Source organism: Anomaloglossus baeobatrachus, chromosome 5 (genome assembly GCF_048569485.1).
Source record: "Anomaloglossus baeobatrachus isolate aAnoBae1 chromosome 5, aAnoBae1.hap1, whole genome shotgun sequence".
NCBI lineage: Eukaryota > Metazoa > Chordata > Amphibia > Anura > Aromobatidae > Anomaloglossus > Anomaloglossus baeobatrachus.
Window position 1 is genome coordinate 373,577,088 of NC_134357.1, and position 27,530 is coordinate 373,604,617.

At 51.1% G+C, this 27,530-nt stretch overlaps 1 protein-coding gene across 1 annotated transcript in view; it reads right to left on the reverse strand.

Annotated features, from left to right (window-relative positions):
• Positions 1–27,530, reverse strand: part of NAGLU (N-acetyl-alpha-glucosaminidase) — a 77,787-nt gene that overhangs the window by 11,835 nt on the left and 38,422 nt on the right. Inside the window, exons 2-3 of the mRNA XM_075347621.1 lie at positions 21,742–21,889; positions 3,999–4,145 (exon numbers count right to left, since the gene is read on the reverse strand). Of these exons, the coding sequence (XP_075203736.1) occupies positions 3,999–4,145; positions 21,742–21,889 (295 nt within the window). The remainder of the gene's footprint in view (positions 1–3,998; positions 4,146–21,741; positions 21,890–27,530) is intronic.

The following is a 27,530-nucleotide window of genomic DNA, read 5'->3' on the forward strand; positions in this document are numbered from 1 at the left end:
ATCTGTGCCGCATAAATATATATCTCCAGTACAGGTCAAAAAAGGGGAATTAAACAAGCTCCCGCATGTATTGAGGTTGTTCCAAGCCTGATATGTTTCTGTAACTATCGGGGGGCTTGAACAATCCCGATTTTAGTAGGTGAAGGATCACTTTATGTCTATTTTTAGACTATTTATATTAAAGGTTATGTTTTAATAACACATGGTGCTTTGATGAATGGTCCGCATGATCCAATCAGCTAGAGAAAACATTCGTCAGGGACATGTTTACTCAGGCGGATGATAGGGAGCAAGCTTTCCTATGCAGTCTTATGTGCCGATTATCAGCCTGAGTAATTGGACTTTTAGGGTATTGTGCACACGATGAAGACCTGCTACGTCCTGGACACGGCGGGTCCTGATCTGTGGGGCTGCGAGTCTCCTCCTCAGAAGACTGCAGCTGCTTGTGCCTATGAATTGGTGCTTGGGCAGTTGCAGTCTCTCGCTGTGTTCTCCCTTTGGATAACATTAGCTTCTCCACAGCAAAGAATTGACATGCTGCGGCTCTGGAAGCCGCACCGCAGTCAGTTTCGCTGCAGGAAAAACAAGCTCAGTGGGCATGGGATTTCTAGAAACACCATCCACGGTGCTTGTACTGTAGAATGCAACATTTTGGATGCAAAGAAAACATGCTACGTCCAAAACGCTGTGAACCCTTATCGTGGGCACACAGCCTTACACTATTGTTCCTATCCTACAGTATATAGTCATGGGCAGGAAACAGAAGTGAAAAAGTAATTGCAATATTGAACGTCATGATCTCATTTAATAAATGTTGAATATAGCTATTAATGCCATTGTCGCGGGCGGAGGAGGGGACGCTGCGCTCTCCCACTGCTCGGGTCCGGCTGCCGCTGCTGCTGCGGCCGCTGCTGCTCGGTGGCTCGAGTGATGGGCCGGATCCCGGGGACTCGAGCGGCGCTACTCGCCCGTGAGTGAAAAGGGGAATGGTTTGGGGGATTAATTGTCCGTGACGCCACCCACGGTTGTGGTGATTTTGGTGACACCACTGCTGCTCTGAACGGGGATCCCGGGAGCGGTGACAGGGAGCAGCTGAGTTGTTATTTCTCCCCTCCGTGGGTAGGGGGTTGATTGTCCCAGGGCCCGGTGATGGGGTAGGAGTGGATGACAGGCGGGTTGCGGGGCCTGATGAGGTGCAGGGTCGCAGGGGCAGCGCTGTGACGCACGGCACGAAGGTACTCACTCAGCCCAATGATGATGACACAGTTCACGGTAAAACAAGCGGCTGGATGGACGGGTCCCTCGGACGGCTGCGGTTGCTTCTTCCCTGTAGGTTGGTGATGACTGTCTCTCCCTGCACCTAAGTTCAGTGTTGGTTGCGATGGGTCCCCACCGGTAACCCGCTCCCCGACCTGGATGTAGGCCGGAGGAGCCCCTTTTTGCCCGCAGGCGCTGGCCCTGGGAAACGGTTGCCCTTGGCGGTGGCGGTGTCTCCCCTTCACTGTTGGACGGTTGCCTTCTATCGGGACTTGGCTGTTTGGAAACCCGGAGGTCCCCTTCACTAACGGATTTGGCAAATTCACGGCGACTCCAAGCCTTGCCGGGATCCGAAAGGCCCCTGCCAATGGTGCTCGCTTCTCTTTGTATGCCGGTCCGGTACCGCCGTGTCACCACCCGTCCACGGTCCTTATGGCAGACTCCAATCGGCCTCCACTGCAGACGGTCACCACCGTCTGCCAACCTTGCTGTTCTGTCCAGGCCACACACACGGACTTCACTTCAGACTCTTTCTCTGTCACTTTTCTCCTCTCTACTACTTTCCTCCTTCCACTTCCTCCTCCAAACTCTATCTGCCCGTGTTTTCCCTCCTCCAGGACTGTGAACTCCTTGGTGGGTGGAGGCCAACCGCCTGGCTCCACCCCCTGGTGTGGACATCAGCCCCTGGAGGAAGGCAACAAGGATTTTGTGTTTTGACTTCGATGTGCCTACAGGGAGTGTGGGGTGTGGTGGTGTTGTTACCTGTGGCCCCTGGCTTGTCCAGGGCGACACACCATCATCTGTATAGTGCTACAGAAGAACCTGTCAGATTCCTGCTACCAATACCATAGGCAGCAGGAATCAGGAATGAAGCCATGCATGTGTTTCTGAAACGTTCCGGGAAATGCTGGGGAAAGCCGTCTGGAGGAACCATTGGACTAGTCAGGTTTATTTTTGTGCTCCCCAGCGGGGTCTTTAAACCATGAAACTCATAATTGTTTCAGCAAACAAAAAGAAAAACATGCCCAGCTGCAATCTTCCAGCCGGACTCCCATTCATGCTACTCACAGTCTGGGCAGCAATAATGGAGTGACAGATTCCCTTTAAATAAAATCAATTAGTAAATCAGGATATGCTCCTGATACCCATCTTCTTAAAGGGATCAGACAACAGTCTAATGTGTATGGGAGTGTATGCGTATCCCTTGTTATATCACTCTCCCCTTTAAAAACATATGAGCATTAAAGAGCAGTGTGGGGGTTGCCAGGCTAAATAGCCGACAACCAAATGGAGTGCACAGCCATCAGCTATCGTATGTGTATGGCCGCCTTAGACATTATACTCAAGTCTTCAAGATCCACCAAAAGATTACATTTTCTGCATTTTCCTAGTATTTCCCAGGTGATAATGCCATCATCTGTACAATATTCAGGAAATCCTGAAAACATGATCTATTGGTGGCTCTTGAGGACTGGAGTTGAGGATCACTGCTATACACATTAAGTAGCGGCCAGCTGACAGCTATTCCCATACACACTTGACTTTGCGATTTGAGTAAGGGGTACTTCTCACATAGCAAGATCGCTATCGAGATCGCTGCTGAGTCACGGTTTTTGTGACGCACCAGTGACCTCATTAGCGATCTCACTGTGTGTGACACTGAGTAGCGATCTGGCGCCTGCTGTGAAATCGCTGCTCGTTACACACAGTGCTGGTTAATTTTTTTGGACGTTGCTCTCCCGCTGTGAAGCACACATCGCTGTGTTTGACAGCGAGAGAGCAACGATCTGAATGTGCAGGGAGCCGGCGTCTGGCAGCCTGCTGTAAGCTGTAGCCAAGGTAAATATAGGGTAACCAAGCGAAGCCCATTGCTTGGTTACCCGATATTTACCTTGGTTACTAGAGTCCGCCGCTCTCAGGCTGCCAGTGCCAGCTCCCTGCTCCCTGCACACGTAGCCAGAGTACACATCGGGTAAATAAGCAAAGCGGTTTGCTTATTAACCCGATGTGTACTCTGGCTAGGAGTGCAGGGAGCCAGCGCTAAGCGGTGTGCGCTGGTAACCAAGGTAAATATCGGGTAACCAAGCGAAGTGCTTTGCTTGGTTACCCGATATTTACCTTAGTTACCAAGCGCAGCATCGCTTACACGCGTTGCAGCTGGCTGGGGGCTGGTCACTGGTGAGACCTGCCTGATTGACAGCTCACCAGCGACCATGTAGCGACGCACCAGCGATCCTGACCAGGTCAGATCGCTGGTGGGATCGCTGGAGCATCGCTAAAGTGTGACGGTACCCTAAGTCACTGTAAGATAATCCACTGCCAGTGTTATCGCCCTTAAGAACTGGACATGTTGAAATTCAATATTCCTGTTCTTCTTTCCCAGGCATTATTTGTCAGGAGAGTCTGTATACCCCATGCACATAAAATGGTCAAAGCAATTCTCTAAGGTACATGATCACCTTAAACTAGAGGTTGCTTCGAGACATTTATTAAATAAAAATGCCTATAAAATTATGACTTTGATAAATTACAATTCTATTGAAGCAAGGGAACAATTTTAAATTATTTCTGCTTGTTAATAATAATAAATCATAATAAATCATCATCCTCTTGTTATTACATAAAATATGGAAATAGATTAAATTCAATTTCACCAATTTTCTCTTCATCATAAACCATAGTAATAAAAGGCCATAACACGGATCTTCAGCTTCTGATTTTCCCCATTCTCAGCAACCTACCTGCAGGGAGAGCTGATTCTGCATCCAGTTGGAGGACAATGGACCACCCCAAGTGTGAATGTTCCCCATCCGACCCCAGGCAAGAAAGGCAGGACCCGTGAAAAAGTCATCAATCTCCGACTGGTTTAATCCCAAAGTCAAAAATACCTAAAATTAGAAAAAAAAAAACACAAAACAAAATCTAGAATAAACGGTTCTATAGTCAATTACCAGGTTGTAGTACTTTTCTATAGCTTGTTATATGGACAAGGTTTATACATAATGTACGTCCAGCCAGAAAATGTATCAGTATATAGCATCCTAATGGGAGAAATTAATAAAATCAAAGTTAAATTTACTAAATGGAGCTACCAACAAAGTATCAAATTGTATACAGTCTGCAAGGTCTTGTAGTATGGTGTACATAACCGATAATACTATATTTTTCAAGAAAGGCATCCAGGACTCTCAAATTTTAGTAATTAATCAACTATTACAACATTAGGTGGCAGAGAGTTCCATAGCCTCACTACTCTTACAGTAAAGAATTTGTGTTTCTATATACATTACTAAGAACTTCTCATGTCATACCCCACCCATAGGCAAAACCTGGAGACCATTTGCTCTGATACAGTGTCTGGGGTTTTCTAGAAAATCTATAACACTCTTCAAACAGAAAAAAAATAAATATCTGAGCTAAATTAGACATTAGTCAAGATGCGTAACAGATGGATTTTCAAAAACAATGTACCAGCCATCAGTCAGGAATCAATAGTATTTTGCGGCATACAATTCAGATATAATCATGTAGTGCCACCTAGTGGTAAAAATTGGAGCTGTGTAAAACTTTGAAAACATGCAGAATGTCATTGTAGTGCTTTGTTTTTTTTTTATTGTATTCCAAGTCTTAAATATTCAAAGCTATGCCAAGTAATGAAAGACATATAGTAGTTTATACTCACATACACACACACACACACACACACACACACACACACACACACACACACGCACACGCACGCTTGAAATTTATTACCACCTTTGCAGTTAGCCAATAAAAGGTATCAACCACTGAGGACTCAGTTCTCCTAACCAATTTTTTTTATCTACTGGCTAACACGGCACACAGATATATATTACCTACACACACACACTACATGGCTTTCATTGCCTGCGAATGCATGTGCGCACGTATACATTATATATATATATATATATAATTGCCTTATTCTGTCTGTCTGTCTTGCTCCACGCGCACGGATTGGCCGCTCGCCTCGCCTCGGCTCCTCCCCCCGCACGGATTGGCCGCTCGCCTCGCCTCGGGTCCGCCCCCCCCCGCACGGATTGGCCATGTCCTTACGGTGACAAATAGCGGATTGGCCGCTGGGCTTGCCATGGCCCCCCCCCGCACGGCTTCACGGATTCGCCATGGCCCCGCCCCACCCGCACGGATTGGCCGCTCAGCCTCACGGATTGGCCGCTCGCCTCGGCTCCTCCCCCCGCACGGATTGGCCGCTCAGCCTCACGGATTGGCCGCTCGCCTCGACTCCTCCCCCCGCATGGATTGGCCGCTCGCCTCGGCTCTGACCCCCCTGCATGGATTGGCCACTCGCCCAGGCTCCGCCCCCCACACGGAATGGCCTCTCGCCCCGAGGTGAGCGCATCAAGGTCCTGCAGCGGCGGAACACACACACACGCACACACATAAGAACAGACACACACACACACACACATCAGATCACACTCACGCTCACACACACTTCACACACACATCAGATCGCATCCACATACTCACAACATCCCGTGATATCGCTTGCTTCTCGGCGGCGATACTGTGCAGTGACCTTCCAGGACCTGCCGGAGGATCACATAGCCGGAAGCATGTGGTATCTCCGGATGTTGTGATTGTGTCAGCACGTATGTGCGATATCGTCAGTGTGTGTGTGTGAGTGTATGCGATCGGATGTGTGAGTGTGTGTGTGTGAGTGCATGCGATCGGATCTGTGAGTGTCGGCAGAGGAGCACGGCGTGCAGCACAGCTGCTGGGACCGCCCACCGGTGGGCACAGGGAGAAGTGGGGTGTGTGTGTGAGTGTATGCGATCAGATGTGTGCGTGTTTACTGTCTGATGTGTGACTGTGGAGCACGATGGGGGGTGCGCAGCATGGGGGATGGAGCACGATGGGGGGTGCGCAGCATGGGGGATGGAGCACGATTGGGAGTGCGCAGCATGGGGGATGGAGCACGATGGGGAGTGCGCAGCATGGGGGATGGAGCACGATGGGGGGTGCGCAGCATGGGGGATGGAGCACGATTGGGAGTGTGCAGCATGAGGGATGGAGCACGATGGGGGGTGTGCAGCATGGGGGAGGGAGCACGATGGGGGGTGCGCAGCATGGGGGATGGAGCACGATTGGGAGTGTGCAGCATGGGGGATGGAGCACGATGGGGGGTGCGCAGCATGGGGGATGGAGCACGATGGGGAGTGCGCAGCATGGGTGATGGAGCACGTTTGGGAGTGCGCAGCATGGGGGATAGAGCACGATGGGGAGTGCGCAGCATGGGGGATGGAGCACGTTTGGGAGTGCGCAGCATGGGGGATGGAGCACAATGGGGAATGCGCAGCATGGGGGATGGAGCACAATGGAGAGTGCGCAGCATGGGGGATGGACCACGATGGGGGATGCGCAGCATGGGGGATGGAGCACGATGGGGGGTGCGCAGCATGGGGGATGGAGCACGTTTGGGAGTGCGCAGCTTGGGGGATAGAGCACGATGGGGAGTGCGCAGCATGGGGGATGGAGCCCGATGGGGAGTGCGCAGCATGGGGGATGCAGCACGTTTAGGAGTGCGCAGCATGGGGGATGGAGCACGATGGGGAATGTGCAGCATGGGGGATGGAGCACGATGGGGAGTACGCAGCATGGGGGATGGAGCACGATGGGGGTGCGCAGCATGGGGGATGGAGCACGATGGGGAGTTCGCAGCATGGGGGATGGAGCACAATGGGGAGTGGGGATGGAGCACGATGGGGGTGCGCAGCATGGGGGATGGAGCACGATGGGGGGTGCACACCTCCCCCCAAAACACACACACACACTGCCACACACACACTGCACAACACACCACACACACTGGGAACCACAAACACTGCCCTACACAGACACCCACACACACAGACAACGCCGCACACACACAACACCCAACACACAAACACCGCAGCATACACAAATATACGCACCTACCGCGCAACACACACACATTGCACCAAACATACCTCCCCCCAAAACACACACACGCACCCCACACCCACACAAACCGCGCAACACACATACACAACGATACAGACACAGCGCTCCACAAATCCACAAATAACGACACACAACGCAACACACAAACAACACCGCTCTCACCCCCCGCCACACCCAGACAACACCCAGAACATGTACAGCCCCTACACAAACACATGGTAACTACAGACAACAACATCTACATTATATATATATATATATATATATATATATATATATATATATATAAACAAAAATCATACATGAACTACACAGTACGTAAATTCTAGAATACCCGATGCGTAGAATCGGGCCACCTTCTAGTATATATATATATACACATATATGGATACATATACAGTATATGTGTGTAACTTGTTTAGGCATGGTAGATAGCATTGTCATGATGTATTTTACCTTCTCACTGTATTTGCTGTAATACTATGTCAGGATGTGATGTCACTTTCCTTTGGTTGTACTTACTGAACACTTTGAAATGTCTTGGGATGTAAGTAACCATACCTTCCCCCCATCTCCTGTGTCTCTGGGCCCATAATGCAATTATCTCCTGTCCACACAGCCAGGGGAACTTCTCATTGTTTCGTAAGCAGTGGATAACGCCAACTACACAAACCTGTAGACATCTCGGAGCCAACCTTCTAGAATCTTCTAGTGGGCCCAACCATTGCATAGACCCCTACCCTTGAGGGGCGGGCCCACGAGCTCAAACAATTCACTCCTGTTTCTAAATGCAGTTGGGAGTTGAATTTTTGAAGAGGAAGGGAGCGAGATCTGAATCTGCGGACAGACCTCGCCGTCCAGTGGATTGTGTGGGATTTCTGGGACTCTGAAAAGGACTATTACGTTGTGATCTGGCACTTTGGATTATCGGGAGGTGCCCCCGAATCTGTTTTATTTGGACTTGTCGTGTGCTGTTCCTGTATTCCTGTTAGTAAACCTGTTGGATCATCCTCGGCCTGTTGTCTCTCTTTGCTCTGATGTACACCCCGTCACAGAAGGGAGCGAGATCTGAATCTGCGGACAGACCTCGCCGTCCAGTGGATTGTGTGGGATTTCTGGGACTCTGAAAAGGACTATTACGTTGTGATCTGGCACTTTGGATTATCGGGAGGTGCCCCCGAATCTGTTTTATTTGGACTTGTCGTGTGCTGTTCCTGTATTCCTGTTAGTAAACCTGTTGGATCATCCTCGGCCTGTTGTCTCTCTTTGCTCTGATGTACACCCCGTCACAAACTGGTGGCAGCAGTGGGATCAGAGCAGAAGAAATGGAGGACAACAGCCAATCGACGTCTGAAACCAGAACCTCAGGATACAGGAACTGGACTGTGGCGAGTCTACAAACAAAGGCCCGTGAATTAGGTGTCGGCTACAAAGGACTCTCTAAGGAGCAACTAATTGAGGCATTGGAACACGCTTGCCTGCAAGATGGCACCGAGGAACAATTTCCACAGCAAGGGGAGCAAAGACGGGAGCCGGAGGTGAATACCCAAAAAAGTCAATGGGTTGTGTGGTACAAGGAAAAGATGGCACTGCTTGGAGATGAGGCCACCATAGAAGATAAGAGGGAGGCCATGCGTGGAGCTGAAGAGAAAGAGCGCAGGATGGAGGAGATGGCATTGCTGGATAAGCAGCTCGCTGTGGAAGCCGCGAGAGGTTCCAGACAGACTGTAACCCCAGCACCCATCATGAGGGAACTTCCCAGAGTGTCCCGCAAAGACTTCAAGCAGTTTAATGAGGCTGCTGGTGACATTGAGGGCTTCTTCCAGGACTTTGAGCATCAGTGTCGATTAATGGAAGTCCCAGAAAGGGAGCGCGTCCGGCATCTGGTTGGGCTCTTAGAGGGTGGAGCTGCTGCAGCCTATAGAGCTATGGACCCTCGGTGGAACTGTGAGTATGCGGATATTAAACAGACTATTCTAGAACATTATGCTGTAACGCCAGACACTTACAGGACTCAGTTCCGTACTCTAGCATGTGATGAGGAAGTGTCCTTCAAGATGTATGCCCACAAACTCAAACATCTGTGGCATCGTTGGTTGGAGGCAGAGGAGGCCTTAACCTTGGAGACCGTCCTCCAGATCCTCCTAAAAGAGCAGTTTTACTTCAAGTGCCCCGCTGAGATCCGGGAATGGGTGCGTGAAAGGAGACCAGCCACTGTGGAGGAAGCTGCAGCTCTAGCTGATGAGGCTCTCACCATCAAGCCTCAGTGGAAAAAACTACTACCCAGTGAGAAAAAAAACACCAACCCCCCAACGCTGGTGGCCCCTGGTCCTTCTGGCCCCAATGTTCACCATCACCCTAGACCGTCAACTCATGGGGACCTTCGTGTGACTGTGCCTCGCATTACTCATGCTCCACCTTTGGGAATACGACGCGGAGGAAGAATCCCAGAGCGCAGATGTTATGGATGTGGGCAGCCTGGGCACATGCAATTCCAATGTCCAGGTGTTCGTAGACAGAACAGCTACAGACCGCCTTTGCCTGTTCATTACCTACAGACACCTTCACCAGGAGAAGAGCTGGATTCTGTGCCTGATGACTTGCCAAGTGACTCAGATATCCTGGCTCCCCTACCCGGAGTCTATGGGGTGCGAGCTCCAGCCACCTGTTCTTCTGATCTTCAGGACAAACATCTACAGGAGGTCGTGCTGGATGGCCAAAAAGTTGTTGGCTTCCGTGACACTGGGGCTTTCCTCACCATAGCCGATCCCCGAGTAATTCAACCACAAGCAATTCAAAAGGGACCAGGAATTGCCATTGAACTGGCAGGAGGTACCCAGAGATATATTCCAAGAGCGAGTGTGACCCTGGATTATGGCTTTGGGGCAAAACAATGTGTGGTCGGTGTGATGAGCGGCCTCCCTGCAGACGTTCTTCTAGGAAATGATGTGGGGAATCTTCATTGCCACTTTGTCGGTGCGGTAACCAGAAGTCAAGCCAAGAGAGCAGCCCATGTGGACGTGTACAACCCATCCATGGAACTGAGGCCACCAGAACTGCCATTACAGCCGGTGAGTGATTCTTCTTGTGGGGATAATATGAATGTTACTTGGTGTCACAAACCACCGGGGGGGTCACTCAGAAATCCCCCGCGCTGGCTACCAGTACGTCACAATCGGGGGGTAACAAGTGGGGGTCACCCCTCCTTTATACCTCCCGACCGACAGACAGAGCACGTGACGCGCTCTCTAGCGCCCCTCTTATAGTCAGGCCAATTATGGAATTGCCCGACCATAAGCAAGGAGGCCGCTATACTACTTATGCCGATTATTGAAGGGTCCCCGGTGAGAGTAAGGTATATATTCCCCCGACCTCCGCGGGCGGAATATATAAAATCTCCCCGAATCTCACTGGCCTCCCCACAATAATCCTTGGCACAATTCGCTGCCACCAACCGATTTACGGTAACTATTAGCCGAACACACAGACGTGGGATTCAAGATCGAGATAACAGAACAGCCCAAGATTAATTATATAATTTAATCAGCCTAAAGCACACTAGAAACTACAATATATACAATAGGGAATCTACAGAATATGCATATGTCAGAGTACAGTTACAATCAAAGCATGGGTTACAAACAGGCATACACAGTTCCAGCAGTTACCTTGTTGCGTCTGGCCACAGGGGGGCGCTGTACCCAGGTTTCTAGGATCCTTCCCACAGATGTTTCCTACACGTGCCCCCAGCGAAAAGAACACTGGAAAATGGCCGAAGTAGGGTTATCAACCTGGGCAAATCCAGGTCCCCTCCTACCTTAGTGACCTCAGAGGGAGCACTGCTCCACCCCTGGCTTGAGTTATGGACAATCCACAACATGGAATATGGGCCATAACTTTGCCTGGGAGCGTCGTAGGCGGACGCCAATGCTCTCATTGTGACAGTTATGAATTTAGCTACAGAACGAGGGGACTCATGACCTGTCTGCCAGTTCCCCATTGGCTGATATCACGCCTGGGGCATTTCCCAATGTCCTGCTCCCATAAAAAGGGTGTGCCGGCATCGTCCGCATGCGGAGACACCATTTTTATGGTTGCCATATTTATCGGAAATATGGCTTGCGAGATATGAACCATTTTTTACTGGAGTCGTTCTGTCTGGCTATTTCCATAGCCTTGCTAACTAGCTAGCAGCCCCCACTACAGGGTCACGGCAGGGAGTCATCCTGTGTCCATTGTCCCCAAGCCACCTAATTTCCATATCACAGGACATGGCCATGGAGGTGTAAGTGGAACACTGAGAACAAGAAGGGAGGGGGCACTGCCAGGGAGTGATGAGGGATTATGACTGGAGTCATAATTCATCTTCATATCCCGGGATTTGCCTCACACCTCCCCCCTTTTGAGGGCGCTAGGGGGCAGCACACTCCGGTGTTCCCCCGTGCGCCCGTCCGCGACCTCTCCTTGTCGGGACAGCCCGTCTGCGTTACCGTGGTCACGGCCCCTTTTGTGGCGAATGGTGAAGTTGTATTGCTGGAGCGCAAGGCTCCATCGCAACAATCGCCCATTCGTCCCAGAGACGGTGTGCAACCAGCTGAGGGGATTGTGGTCCGTCTCCACGATGAAGTGGCGCCCGTATAGATAGGGTTGCAGACGCTGCAGGGCCCACACTATGGCCAGGCACTCCTTCTCCATCGTGGAATAGGCAACTTCCCTTGGTAACAGCTTCCTGCTCAGGTACAAGACTGGGTGCTCTTGGCTCGCAGAGTCCACCTGGCTGAGCACCGCACCGAGGCCGAAGTCACTGGCGTCGGTCTGTACTACAAACGGCCGCGTGAAGTCGGCTGCCTGTAGCACGGGCGGGCTGGACAGGGCGTCCTTTAGGGCCCGGAAGGCTGTCTCGCAGTCCATTGTCCAATCGACTGCAGAGGGCAGCTTCTTCTTGGTGAGGTCCGTCAAGGGCTTTGCCAGGCTACTATAGCATGGAACAAACCTCCTATAGTACCCAGCGGTCCCCAAGAAGGACATCACCTGCTTCTTGGTCCTGGGGGTGGGCCAGGATGCGATGGCTTCCACTTTCTCAGGCTCGGGCTTCAGTGTTCTCCCACCTACCCGGTGACCGAGGTACTGGACCTCGCTCATGGCCAGCTGACACTTTCCCGGCTTGATGGTCAAACCTGCCCGGTGGATCCGCCTGAGCACCTGTGCTAGATGCTCTAGGTGGTCCTCCCAGGTGGGACTGAAGACGGCAATGTCATCCAGGTACGCGGCCGCGTACCCTTCAAGTCCCTTGAGCAGGGTGTTGACCATCCGCTGGAAAGTGGCAGGGGCATTCCTCATCCCGAATGGCATCACCGTGGACTCGTACAGTCCAAATGGGGTAATAAAGGCAGAGCGTTCCCTGGCCTTGCGAGTCAGGGGGATCTGCCAATATCCCCGGCTCAGATCCATGATGGTCAGGTACTGAGCCCCGGCCAACTGATCGAGCAGGTCATCGATGCGTGGCATTGGGTACGCATCGGCGACCGTGACCGCATTGAGCCCCCTGTAGTCCACGCAGAACCGAGTGGTTCGGTCCTTCTTAGGGACGAGGACTACAGGCGAGGCCCAAGCGCTGTTGGATGCCTGGATCACCCCCAGCTTCAGCATCTCGTCAATCTCCTGGCGCATGTGTTGCTGCACCTCCAGGGAGACCCGATATGCTGAACGCCGGATCGGGGGATGATCCCCAGTGTCCACGTGATGGACAGCCAAGTCAGTCCTTCCGGGCTGGTTGGTAAACAACCCCCGGAAGGGGAGGAGGGTGGCCCACAGCTGGGACCGTTGGTCTTCCAAGAGCTGGTGGCCAACCTCCACATCCTCAATGGATCCGCCTGCCCTAACCTGGGCTAGCATATCCAAGAGGGTTTCCGCTTCTCCCTCCTCGGGCAGGTTGCACACGGGGAGCGCACATGCCTCCCGCTCATGATGTGCCTTCATCATGTTCACATGGAAGGGCTTCCGCCTTCCACGGGCAGGGTCCAGGGTGACCAGGTACGTTACAGGGTTGAGCTGCTGGTACACGAGGTATGGGCCTTCCCAGGCTGCCTGAAGCTTGTCCTGTGGTACGGGGACCAGTACCCACACCTTTTGACCCACTTGGTAGGTCCTCTCACAAGCGTTCTGGTCGTACCAACGCTTCTGATCGGCCTGGGCTTGAGCCATATTGTCGTGTACCAGTTGCGTCAAGGTCTGCATTTTGTCCCGGAAGCGCATGACATACTCGATAACCGACACTCCAGGGGTGGCCAAATCCCCTTCCCAAGCCTCTTTCACCAGAGCCAGGGGGCCCCGCACACGTCGCCCGTACAGGAGCTCAAACGGTGAGAATCCTGTTGAGGCCTGTGGAACCTCCCGGTAAGCAAATAACAGGTGTGGGAGATACCGCTCCCAGTCACGCCCATGGGAGTCGACCAACATCTTAAGCATCTGCTTTAAGGTGCCATTAAACCGCTCGCACAGGCCATTAGTCTGTGGATGGTACGGGCTGGCCACCAGATGTCGCACCTGGACTTGCTTACAGAGGGCCTCCATCAGCTGGGACATGAATTGGGTCCCCCGGTCAGTGAGCATTTCCTGGGGAAAACCCACTCGGGAGAAAATCTCCAGCAATGCGGTGGCCACCTTGTCAGCCCGAATGGACGACAAGGCCACTGCTTCCGGGTACCGGGTGGCATAGTCCACTACCGTCAGTATGAAGCGTTTCCCGGAGCTGCTGGGGATGGCCAGCGGGCCGACCAGATCCACAGCCACCCTCCTGAAAGGCTCATCGATGATTGGCAGAGATACCAGTGGGGCTTTGGGGTGTGGCCCCGCCTTCCCCACTCTCTGACAGGTTTCACACGAACGGCAGTAGGCAGCCACATCGGCCCCCATTTTTGGCCAGTAGAAATGCTGGTTTAACCTGGCCTTGGTCTTAGCGATCCCTAGGTGTCCGGCCATCGGAATCTCATGTGCGATCCGCAACAACTCCGTCCGGAACGGATAGGGTACCACCAACTGTCGGTCCCTGGGCCACGCCTCCGGTGAACCCTGCTGGACCGTGGCCCGGTACAGCCGTCCTTGGTCCCAGACCACTCGCTCCGGGTCCGAGTCCGAGGGAGGCTGTGCCGCCTGCTCCTTAAGAGCTTTCAGGCTGTCGTCAGCTTCTAACGCTGCCTGAAACCCCTGACTAGATGTGGCCAGAATCGACGAGACTGTCACATCTTCGGTCAGTACCCCGGGACCTGTGTCCTGGCCTCCACCTGACTCGGCTGCCACTGGGTCAGAAGGGGAAGAGCTATCGGACCTCTGGGAGGCCCCTTGGCTTCCAGCACTCCCACTGCGGGTGACAGCGGCCACAGCCGCTGCGACCGTGGGTCGTGCCTGCTCCTCCTCCGTTCCTGACCAAGTCGCCGGTTCAGGCAGACCTACCTGGCTTCCTGACACCCCGGTTGTGGGGGAACCATGCACCGAGATCTTACCTGGGAGCACTTCCGCTCCTGGACCGGCCCCAATCTCACCTGCCTGTTCCCCTCCTGCAGCAACAGAACCCCGCTGTGAAATCTCTGGGGACCCCACATTTGCTGTGGTAGCCCCCACCCCACACACTGGTCCTCCCCCTGCAGCACCCTGCTCTCTGCTTATCCCTGCAGAGGGCAACAGATCCCAGCTCACAGGCTGATTACTTGTAGAGGCATTGTCACACCTTTCTCTGACCCCCTCCCCTGTCACAGCTGCAGCTGTGTGTGTGTCTATGGTGTCTATGCAAGCAGAAATATCAGAGTTCACTCCCTCCTCCCTTACATCATTCATAGATAACACATTAACATTGTCCGGAGGCATGTCAGTACTGGCTGAAGGTTCAGCCCTTGGTTGGGGCCCAAACTGGGAGGTTATCTGCCCCAAATCTGTCCCAAGTAGCACGTTTGCAGGGATCTGATCAGTTACCCCCACCTCCCTCACCCCCCGCCCTGCGCCCCAGTCCACATAAATGTCAGCAACAGGCAGCGCCGGGTCAGTGCCTCCAATCCCGGAGACAGCGAGGGTTTTTCCAGGGATCAAGTCTTGGGGGGACACCATCTCAGGCCGCACCAGAGTCACCTCCGAGGCGCTGTCTCGCAGTCCTATGGTCACAGACCGGCCGACGGTGACAGGTTGGAAGCTGTCCAGGGACCTACCACCACCCCCACCCACACAATACACCTTGGGCGGCCCTTGGGACGGGGACGGAGCCGGGGCCTTGGGACGCTGAGGGCACATGGCCTTGAAGTGTCCAGGTAGGTTGCACTGGTGGCACCGTCTTGGTTCCGCCACGGGCCTGGAGAGGGGAGTTGAGGGGGACACCCCCTGCAGTCTAGGGGCAGGTGGGGCAGTCGCAGAATTCATCTTACCCCCTCTCCAGGTGCTGCTGGTGGCCGCTCTCCTGGCCTCAGGGGCCCGGTTGTTGGTGTAGTCATCGGCAAGGGCAGCTGTAGCCGTGGACCCCTTTGGCTTCTGGTCTCGGATGAACTGGCGGAGATCCTCAGGGCAGTTCCACAAGAGTTGCTCCGTGATGAACAAGTCCAGGATCTCCGGTCCGGTGGAAAGCTGCAGGCCTTGGGTCCAGTGGTCGGCAGCTCGGGCAAGTGCCCGCCGGTGGTCAGCCCAGGAGTCCTTTGGTCCCTTCTGTAGGCTCCGGAACTTCTTGCGGTAGGACTCTGGAGTGAGGTTGTACTGTTGGATCAGGGCCCGCTTGATGGTGTCGTAGCCCTGATCTGCCTCAGCAGGCAAGTCCCCAAGGATATCCAGGGCCTTACCCCTTAAACGGGGGGTCAGGTATTTGGCCCACTGGTCCTTGTCCAGATGGTGCTGCAAGCAAGTCCGTTCAAAAGCAGTCAAGAAAGAGTCCAAGTCTCCATCCTTCTCCAGCACTGGGAAGTCCTCAACACGGACCTTTGGAAGTTTGGTGTCTCGAAGGTCACATGTGGCTGATGAGGGCCGGAGCTGAGCTAGCTGCAGCTGGTAGTCACGGTCTGCCTGTCGCTCTCGCTCTTCACGCGCTGCCTGCCGCTCTCGCTCCGCAGCCTCACGCTCTGCGTGCCGCTCCGCAGCCTCAGCGTCACGCGCTGCCTGCCGCTCTGCCCTGCGCTCTGCCAGGAGTTCCTTGTAGCCCTTCTGGTCTCCAGCCTGGAGAAGGGCCATAGCCATTTGAAGAAGGCTATCCGAGCCTCCCAGGCTCGGTGGAATGGCACGTGGTGATCTGCGGCACGCTGCAGAGCTAGGCGATTCACTGTCCCTTTCAGAGCGGAGGGCTGGCATCTGGCTCGTTGAGGAACCTTGGGTGAGCTCCTCCTCATCTTGTCCAGCAGTGCCAGGTTGCGCAATGTCCTCGGCAGAACGGTTTTCTGGCGTCGAGCTCCTGGAGGACTCGTGGGCAACCTCCTCATTGCTGTCCACAGCACCGTCCTCCCTCTCTTCGGCTCCTGCCTTAGCATTGGCCAGTTGCATAGCTCTGCTCCTGGTGCCATCAGCCATTCTTGCAGACTTTTGGTCACTGACACAGAACTGACACCTGATGCCTCCACACACCTTACAGTATCTGCACTCTGACACTCTAGTGTTGAGCTAGTCTGAAGACCCCAGCAGCCACAGCTGCTGCAGGCAGTCTTTAGTGTCTGGGAGTATGGGTCTCACACTCACACACACTATTATCTCGATCCCACCGCTATGCCACCAATATGTCACAAACCACCGGGGGGGTCACTCAGAAATCCCCCGCGCTGGCTACCAGTACGTCACAATCGGGGGGTAACAAGTGGGGGTCACCCCTCCTTTATACCTCCCGACCGACAGACAGAGCACGTGACGCGCTCTCTAGCGCCCCTCTTATAGTCAGGCCAATTATGGAATTGCCCGACCATAAGCAAGGAGGCCGCTATACTACTTATGCCGATTATTGAAGGGTCCCCGGTGAGAGTAAGGTATATATTCCCCCGACCTCCGCGGGCGGAATATATAAAATCTCCCCGAATCTCACTGGCCTCCCCACAATAATCCTTGGCACAATTCGCTGCCACCAACCGATTTACGGTAACTATTAGCCGAACACACAGACGTGGGATTCAAGATCGAGATAACAGAACAGCCCAAGATTAATTATATAATTTAATCAGCCTAAAGCACACTAGAAACTACAATATATACAATAGGGAATCTACAGAATATACATATGTCAGAGTACAGTTACAATCAAAGCATGGGTTACAAACAGGCATACACAGTTCCAGCAGTTACCTTGTTGCGTCTGGCCACAGGGGGGCGCTGTACCCAGGTTTCTAGGATCCTTCCCACAGATGTTTCCTACACGTGCCCCCAGCGAAAAGAACACTGGAAAATGGCCGAAGTAGGGTTATCAACCTGGGCAAATCCAGGTCCCCTCCTACCTTAGTGACCTCAGAGGGAGCACTGCTCCACCCCTGGCTTGAGTTATGGACAATCCACAACATGGAATATGGGCCATAACTTTGCCTGGGAGCGTCGTAGGCGGACGCCAATGCTCTCATTGTGACAGTTATGAATTTAGCTACAGAACGAGGGGACTCATGACCTGTCTGCCAGTTCCCCATTGGCTGATATCACGCCTGGGGCATTTCCCAATGTCCTGCTCCCATAAAAAGGGTGTGCCGGCATCGTCCGCATGCGGAGACACCATTTTTATGGTTGCCATATTTATCGGAAATATGGCTTGCGAGATATGAACCATTTTTTACTGGAGTCGTTCTGTCTGGCTATTTCCATAGCCTTGCTAACTAGCTAGCAGCCCCCACTACAGGGTCACGGCAGGGAGTCATCCTGTGTCCATTGTCCCCAAGCCACCTAATTTCCATATCACAGGACATGGCCATGGAGGTGTAAGTGGAACACTGAGAACAAGAAGGGAGGGGGCACTGCCAGGGAGTGATGAGGGATTATGACTGGAGTCATAATTCATCTTCATATCCCGGGATTTGCCTCACACTTGGGATAAAGTTCAGTTTAGACAAGAAGTAGAGACTGACCCCACCCTTGCTAGTTTTAGAACTCGGGCTGAAATAGGGCAGCTAGGGGAAAACGGAGAAAGAATTATCAGAGAAAATGGACTTCTGTATCGGGTTGCCAATGCCGACTCCCTAGATAAGCCCTGGACTTATAGCAAACAGCTGATTGTTCCTCAGAAGTACAGAATTCCCCTATTACACCTGGCTCATGACATTCCTACGGCTGGCCATCAAGGCAAAACCCGCACCGAGAGACGATTGACTCAAACTTTTTATTGGCCGGGGATTTCCCAAGCAGTGGCGCATTTCTGCCGAACTTGTGACATATGTCAGCGTAGAGGGCGACCCGGAGATCACCCAAAGGCACCCCTGCAACCGCTCCCTATAATAGAACCCTTTCAAAGAGTAGCTGTTGATATCATTGGACCTCTGGCTAAACCAAGTAAATCTGGAAAGCAGTACATTCTCACTGTTGTGGACTACGCCACCCGATATCCAGAAGCCGTGGCCTTGTCAAGTATCTCTGCAGCCAAGGTGGCCGAGGCCTTGGTTATTATTTTTACCAGAGTAGGATTCCCCAGTGAGATCTTGTCGGACCAAGGCTCCCAGTTTATGTCAGAGTTGGTCCAGTGTCTGTGGCGCACCTGTGGAGTACGAGCGATCCGAACGACCCCGTATCATCCCCAAACAAATGGACTTTGTGAACGATTCAACGGCACTCTGAAGAATATGCTGAGGGCCTTCACGGACCGAGATTCAGACTGGGAGAAGTACCTACCCCATCTCTTGTTTGCCTATCGGGAAGTTCCCCAGGAGTCCACTGGGTTCTCCCCCTTTGAACTACTCTATGGAAGAAAGGTCCGAGGACCCTTAACCCTGCTCAAGGAATACTGGGAGGGGCAAGTTGAAGATACAGGAACCCCTGTTGTCCCTTATGTCCTAAAGCTGCGAGAAACCTTGGCCCAACTTGCTAGTTTTGCACAGAGTCATTTGCGTATGGCTCAAACCAGACAGAAGACATGGTATGACCGTAACGCACGCTATCGGGAGTTTGTAGAAGGACAACAAGTCTTAATGATTGTTCCCCATCGGCAGAATAAACTGCAGACCACATGGGAGGGTCCCTTCCGGGTTCTCAGAAAACTGAATGATACCAATTACCTTCTTGCTTTAGATGATCAGGGGCTAAGGCAAAAGACTGTCCATGTGAATATGATTAAGGAGTACCATGACCGGAACATTCCAATGATAGCAAGCTGTCGGTTGGCTTCAGAAGATGGTCAAGAGGATGAGGACTCTCTACCTGATCTCGTGGAAGCAGCGAGAGCCCCATCCACTGTGGAACAGGTTCCCCTGGGAGATTACCTGGACTCCTTACAGAAAATCCAGATGCTGGAAGTGCTTCAACAGAGACGGGCTGCTTTCTCATCCCAACCAGGTCGAACCACCGTCACCCAACATCATGTGGACACTCAGGGCATCCGTCCCATACAACTGGCTCCTTACCGGGTACCTGAATCAGTTCGAAACACCATGCAGCACGAACTGGAGGAGATGTTACAGCTTGGGGTAATCCAGGCCTCCCATAGCCCTTGGGCCTCCCCTGTGGTGTTAGTACCCAAGAAGGATGGGAGTACTCGATTTTGTGTGGACTATCGGCGACTAAACGACCATACCGTCAGCGATCCTTACCCAATGCCTCGTATTGACGAACTTCTAGACCGACTGGCTGGGTCCCGATATGTCACTACCTTGGATCTCAGTAAGGGATACTGGCAGATCCCTCTAACGGATGAAGGGAGAGAACGGTCCGCTTTTATAACTCCCTTTGGTCTGTATGAATTTCTAAGCATGCCTTTTGGAATGAAAAATGCCCCGGCCACCTTCCAGAGAATGGTGGATCAGATCCTCCGGGGATGTGATGACTTTGCTTGTGCCTACTTGGATGATATCGCCGTCTTCAGCCACACATGGGAGGAACATCTGAATCAAGTAGCCATTATTTTGGACCTGATTCTTGCAGCCGGCCTAACTATTCGACCCGATAAATGCCAATTGGGGATGGGGGAAGTCCAGTACCTAGGACATAGAGTGGGAGGAGGGAAGCTCTGACCTGAGCCTGCCAAAATCCAGGCTATTAGAGACTGGCCTGTACCCCAAACTAAGAAACAAGTTATGGCTTTTCTGGGCACTGCCAGTTATTACCGAAAATTTGTTTCTCATTTCAGTACTGTGGCCAAGCCTCTTACCGACCTGACCAAGAAAACAATGCCCCGGCTGGTGATCTGGACTCCAGCCTGTGATGAGGCTTTTAACCGGCTGAAGGATGCTTTGATCTGCGATCCTGTCCTGGCTGCTCCAGACTACAAGAGGAGATTCATTGTGCAAACGGATGCCTCTGCTTATGGACTGGGAGCGGTCCTCAGCCAGGTGAATGCAGCTGGGGACGAGCACCCCATCGCCTATCTCAGCCGGAAACTGCTGGACCGAGAAGTGGCCTATGCAACTGTTGAGAAGGAATGTCTGGCTGTAGTGTGGGCCCTTAAGAAACTACGGCCGTATCTGTATGGACGGGAATTCACTGTGGTTACTGATCACAATCCCCTCACCTGGCTGAACAGAGTCTCTGGGGACAATGGACGCTTACTGCGATGGAGCCTGGCTCTGCAGCCCTATAACTTTACCATACAATATAGAAGGGGCAGCCAACACCAAAATGCAGATGGACTGTCCAGGGAAGAGGAGCCTTGAGTCCTGTCAGCCATGCCTGCGTGTACTTAACCAGCGACCTGTAGAGGTCCCTAGTACGTACACAAGTTGGGAGGGGAAGGAATTGTCATGATGTATTTTACCTTCTCACTGTATTTGCTGTAATACTATGTCAGGATGTGATGTCACTTTCCTTTGGTTGTACTTACTGAACACTTTGAAATGTCTTGGGATGTAAGTAACCATACCTTCCCCCCATCTCCTGTGTCTCTGGGCCCATAATGCAATTATCTCTTGTCCACACAGCCAGGGGAACTTCTCATTGTTTCGTAAGCAGTGGATAACGCCAACTACACAAACCTGTAGACATCTCGGAGCCAACCTTCTAGAATCTTCTAGTGGGCCCAACCATTGCATAGACCCCTACCCTTGAGGGGCGGGCCCACGAGCTCAAACAATTCACTCCTGTTTCTAAATGCAGTTGGGAGTTGAGTTTTTGAAGAGGAAGGGAGCGAGATCTGAATCTGCGGACAGACCTCGCCGTCCAGTGGATTGTGTGGGATTTCTGGGACTCTGAAAAGGACTATTACGTTGTGATCTGGCACTTTGGATTATCGGGAGGTGCCCCCGAATCTGTTTTATTTGGACTTGTCGTGTGCTGTTCCTGTATTCCTGTTAGTAAACCTGTTGGATCATCCTCGGCCTGTTGTCTCTCTTTGCTCTGATGTACACCCCGTCACAAGCATTAATAAACATAGATGATTTTTACCCGTTGCCATATGGCCTCTTGGCCTGTAAATGCGAGTGGCATGTTGATTCCATTCAGCGCCATCCAGTCTATTTCCTTTTCCCATCTAGCCCAGTCCCACCAGACAAAGGAATAACTTGAAGTGCAGACATTTTGATAGTAGCGAAACCTTATTTAAAAGAAAAAATGGAAAGTCTGTCAGACAAACAGCAATTATGATATGATTTACAAACAGTGGAGACATTCTAGTATAGATCTGCTGGGCAGCCATGTAACGTTCATCACAGCTCAGGTGAAGTTAAAGCCCGTAGGGCTCCACTCTACTTCTCCAGACATAACCGGTGTTTATGATCCACCCCAGGAGATGCGACACTTACTTCGGTCTTCAAGTGAGCATCCACCATCCCGCAGCCATCATAGATGTGGCAGGGCAACATCACACAGAGTCTCTTTACAAAACAACATGGCATGGTTTATTTGTTCTTAAACTTACGACAGACATGGCCATTCCTATCCCATTCTGCTGCCGCAGTTCCCTGGGGTACTTCCTCTGCCTAGCCCACTGCCTGGGAATAAGGGTGAGAACACACTTTTCGTTTCCACTGCTTTTTTGGTCTGTTTTGAGAAGCACCTTTTTTCTGACAAAATGCATCCGTTTTGATTTTCCAGCAAAGTCAATGGAAAATGTTGATTTTCAGACCGCACTTTGCGTTTCTAACCGCTGCGTTTAATTTGCATATTTTGTGGCAAAAACCATGCATTCAAAGAAGGAGCATGTCAATTGTTTTTGCCATTTTAGGTCAGTTTCGATAACATGAGAGTCAATGAGAAATAGCAAAAACCAAGATTCCTTCAAATTCCTGCGTTTTTCCTGCTTTTTCAGTGCAGAAAACATGCGTTTTGTAGTACCAAAACGCATGCTTTTTGGACATCAAAATAATGATTTTATATGTCCCTTTACACACATACATAATCCGACAATTAAATTTAAGAAAAATATGCATTTATTGCCATTTTTGCGATAAAATGTATATTACCGCTATAATTTGATGAAATATATCTATTTTCATTATTTTTCCCATTAATATAGATATGATCCTTTTTTTTCTCTTTTTTCATTATGTTTGACTGTTTAAACTTTAGTTAGCAGTGTCTTGATGTTCAAAACGCATCTGTCAAAACGCAGGTGAAAAAGCATGTAAAAAGCGCTGAAAACGCATCAAAAACGCGGTAAATACGCATGCATTTTCAGCGCTAAATTTCTGAAAAAGGCAACTTTGGTCAAATCAATTAAGCCCAAAACGTGCGTTTAGAACTGCAAGTAGGAGAATGCAAAGTGCGTTCTTACCCTTAGCCTTCTAACTGCCAAGCCTAAGCCTCCACTTCCCATTGCTCTTCTCTCCATGGCTACCCGTGTGTCACGCGATGTTCGGTACTAGACTCATTAGATGTCACGGCGGCATCAGGCTCTGTTCACACTGCAGGACCTGATAGGCAACCTGATGTCTCCTAGTTGTTCAGCCAGGGCTGTGCGTCGGCTGTTTCATGTGTTCATGTCCTCAGTCCTGCAGGAGTTAATTCCTGCTGACCTGGGGAACTCTGCTAGAAGCTCAGGTTGCTAATTACCGATCACTGCTGTCTCATTCCTATATAAAAGAGTCTGGACCTTGCTACCCAGAGCCGATAATAGCTTCAGCATAGCTCCAGCAATTCCGCTCTAACTGGTGATCCAGTCCATGGTGATCTGTAGTTGCGATTTTGAGTAGTGTGGAAGTTCCCCTGTTGTACATTTACTTTCTTTCTTTTTCTTTATTCCCCTGTATACATATTGTCTCTCCTTTGTGTTTGAGTGCAGTGTGTGCGAGTTACCATTCTCCCTTGTCTATGTCGTTTCTGTGGGAATTTGTTATGATGTTTACGGCCCGCACAAGGGTGGGGAAGAGGGAGAGTAAGTTGAGGGCTCAGGTAGGAGTTAGGTTAATGCTGGGGGCTCAGACATGGCTATGATCAAAATAAATTTTGCCGATGGAAAAAGATGCATATTTAAATATAGATGTAATAATATAGATATAAAAAATACATAATAAATACTGCACCAAAAATCTATGACTAAATAATTAATAAGGACAAATCGCAAAAATTAAGCGGAAAAAAAAAGAGAAGAAAACACAATCAAGAGTCCAAATATGAAATGAATTTTTATTAAACCAAAAAGAAGAGGATAGGTGGTGACAAAGTATGGCGGATATAGCAAAGAACAACTGGGTTAAAAAGGTAAATCTAGGCAATCCAAATACACAAATATGTACAAATAATGGGGAAACATTAATATATTCCTAGGCAGTTATACAGATTAGGGGATATATGCCTAGATGAAGACTACAAAGGATAGCAAAATATAGCCTAAAAGACTACCACAGACCAAAGTAAATGGAATAACTGATTACCAAATCAATAATAGACCAAATGAATGGTCCAAATAAGAAAAAATGAGCATACAAAGGTCCTACGGTAGATAAAAGATATTGTACAGTACCTGTGTACCGCCCCCGTGTGAGCGGTCGAGCCGCTCTGATCCGAAACTGCGGTGGCTCGAGGAGTCTCCGGACCCGGGGGTTCGTGCGGACACTCGAGTTTGAAAAGGGGAGTATGTACAGGGGAGTTAGAAGTTCATGACGCCACCCACGGTGCGTGGTAAGGTGGAGTACCACCGCTGCTGTTGGGGAAGGGGGAGCCCGGTGGCGATGGTATGGCAGCAAGGTATTTAACCCTTCCGTGGGTAGGAGGTTTGTGCCCCGGGATCCGGTGTTGGTGCAGGAGTGGTTTGCAGTTGGGAAAAGGAAGGGTTTCTGCGTACTCACTCAGTCCAAGAACACTGACACCGACAGCTTGTAAACCAGAATTCTGAGCACCACTGCAGCAAGGAGGGAGCACGCTTGGGTCCGTGCCCTGGTTGATGCTTGTTAGCCTGTGACCTTTTCCGTGGCACCTTCTCACTGCTGGACCCTCTAGTATGGAACTATTCGGGTCCCACTCACCCATATGGCTAACGGAGTGAGCTTGCTCTCAGGGTTCACGCTTGGGATTTGGTGGACTGTGTTTTGGGAAAAGTCCTATCCCCTTGTTGCGCTAGTACCCCGATTTTGGAGCAGGTGAGGGATGAATCTTGAAGACTTCACCCCCGTCGGGTAAATTACCAGGACACTTGAAGCTACTTCCCAGCCTAGAGTCCGTGTACCCAGTCGTGCCCTGGCCCCTGCCCGGAGATGGCTCAAGGCCGCCGGCTGCCCTCCTCGGCAATCCGTGCCCCTTGACACGATCCCCTGCGACCGGGGTTCCAACTCCTAGCAGGCCCAGACCAACATCTGCCTCCTAGTAGACTCAAGGAGGCCTGCTTCTGACCTCCTCTCTCCTTTACCTCCAACACAACACTCCGTGACCTCTCCTCTTGAGAGTCACCACTCAACTCCTTTCACTTTTTAACTTTCCCCTGCCAACCCCCCAAGTGGGCAGCCCTATTCCCTTCAGGCCCCCCAATGGTGTGTCTGGTGGGTGTGGTGTAAAGTGTTCCTAGGGTTTCGACTGGCTAAGCTCTTAGCAGCACCAAATGACAAAGATCCGTAACCAAAGAGGATTGGATATCATGCAGAAGGGCAGATTGCACAGATAGGCCAGGGCGTCACACCTGCAGGTCACCGCCCCTGACGAAGGTTTCCACCGAAATGCCGTGCGTCGGGTAGACGCTTACTCCTGGGTCTAATTTATCCTGCACGTACTGTACAAGATCTTTTATCTACCGTAGGACCTTTGTATGCTCATTTTTTCTTATTTGGACCATTTATTTGGTCTATTATTGATTTGGTAATCAGTTATTCCATTTACTTTGGTCTGTGGTAGTCTTTTAGGCTATATTTTGCTATCCTTTGTAGTCTTCATCTAGGCATATATCCTCTGATCTGTATATCTGCCTAGTAATATATTAATGTTTCTCCATTATTTGCACATATTTGTGTATTTGGATTGCCGATATGTACCTTTTTAACCCAGTTGTTCTTTGCTATATCCGCCATACTTTGTTACCACTTATCCTCTTCTTTTTGGTTTAATAAAAATTCATTTCATATTTGGACTCTTGATCGTGTTTTCTTCTCTTTTTTTTTTTTGAAGGCTATGATCAAGCCTACCTCTGAGATAACGGACAGAGCAGGGACTCAAGTCTGAGGGCCAGCCTCAGAGCCCCCTGTTCTGTCATTTCGTACCCCTTGTCCACTCACTATCTCAGATGGCTTCAGCTCCTCAATTTCCCTAGGCCCGTCCCAAAGAACTCACTCTCTCTCTCAGGGATGTCCATCTAGTCCCTGGACTCTTCTAAGCCTGTCCTGAGGAGAGCTGATGGGCCCAAGTTACCAAGCACTATTATTCACATTCCAGGAACCCCTGTGCAGAACTAACTTTCCTCAGACCTGTCTCACAAGCCAACGCTCTGGCTCTCTGTCACTCTTCCTATCCTGGCTCTCCGTTCCCTCAGCAACCGGAAAGTATCTGCCACGCTGTAGATCTAAAACCGGCATGTACTCTATCCCTATCTAGTTAACATCCTTATATTTACATTTAACTAATAATACATTAATCATACATAACAGATTATACTTTACATTACTATAAAATACACAATAATAAAGCACAATCTTCAATAAAAACAAGGCTTTACATGTTTGGCCACTAGATGGCGCTGACTGCTCTGGTTCAGTAACACTTGGTCATTTTATAAAAACAAGTATAATTGCACACACTATAAAATACATATGAAATATTATATTTAACCACCATAGGAGTGGGTTAATCTAACCACCTCCTACAGTACCTCCGAGGCACTGTATCTTACTATAGAAGACTGGTTTGTCAGGTCTCCGCAAGAACAAATGTTTTTCCCTTAGACCCCACTAGAGCTTCTCATAAAGCCAGATCATATCTCATACTTTGTACTGACGAGGGGCAATCACCCCGAAACAGTGTGTCTACAAATTGAGGTTACATAGTTACTTACTTAGGTTGAAAAAAGACCTAGGTCCATCTGTGGCGCCCCTGACCTGGTCAGGCACCACTGAGTACTGCACCCATGCTGGGGACAGTACAACACAGGTAATCCAGAAGGCTGACCGGGGTGTGGTACACAGGCGCATAGTGATCAGGTCTCACACATGTACCTTTGAGAGGACCCCTGGGGATCCCAGGAGGGGGAAAAGCCTTCACCTCCACTGGAATAGTGGAGGGGGCCAAAAGCCTCCATCTCCTCTCAAGGGGTGTGGTAAGAGAGTCTGGTTGCTAGGTGGCGTAGGCAAGAACAGGAGAGGAGGGGCAGTGAGCCAGGGAGTGCAGAGTCCAGGGAGCTCGAGTGAGGAGCAGATCCCGTGGGCTGCTGGAGTCTGACAGCGTCCGCGCAGTGGATACCGACGGGGGAGAACGGTCAACTAGGAGTGCTACCCGAAATCCATCTTCAGCTAGAGAGAGGGCAACGGAGTGGGAAGTAAGGAGACTGCTAGAGAGTACCAGGCCCAAACGGGCGGCAGATCCCGAAGCGGAGATAGATCCAGCTTTCTTTTGCTAAACCTGCCGGTGTGGGGCTCTCAAAGCCCACGCCACAACACCACAAAAGCCGCAGCCACGTAGCCACAGTTAGGGCCCATAGGTCACAGGAGGCAAGCAGCTGGAGTGGCCTGGTCCAGGCGACAAGCAAACGGCAAACGAAGGGGAGAGAGGCTGCAGCATCTTCCCTGGGTGACCCCCATAGGGACTCAAAGTCGGGGTTA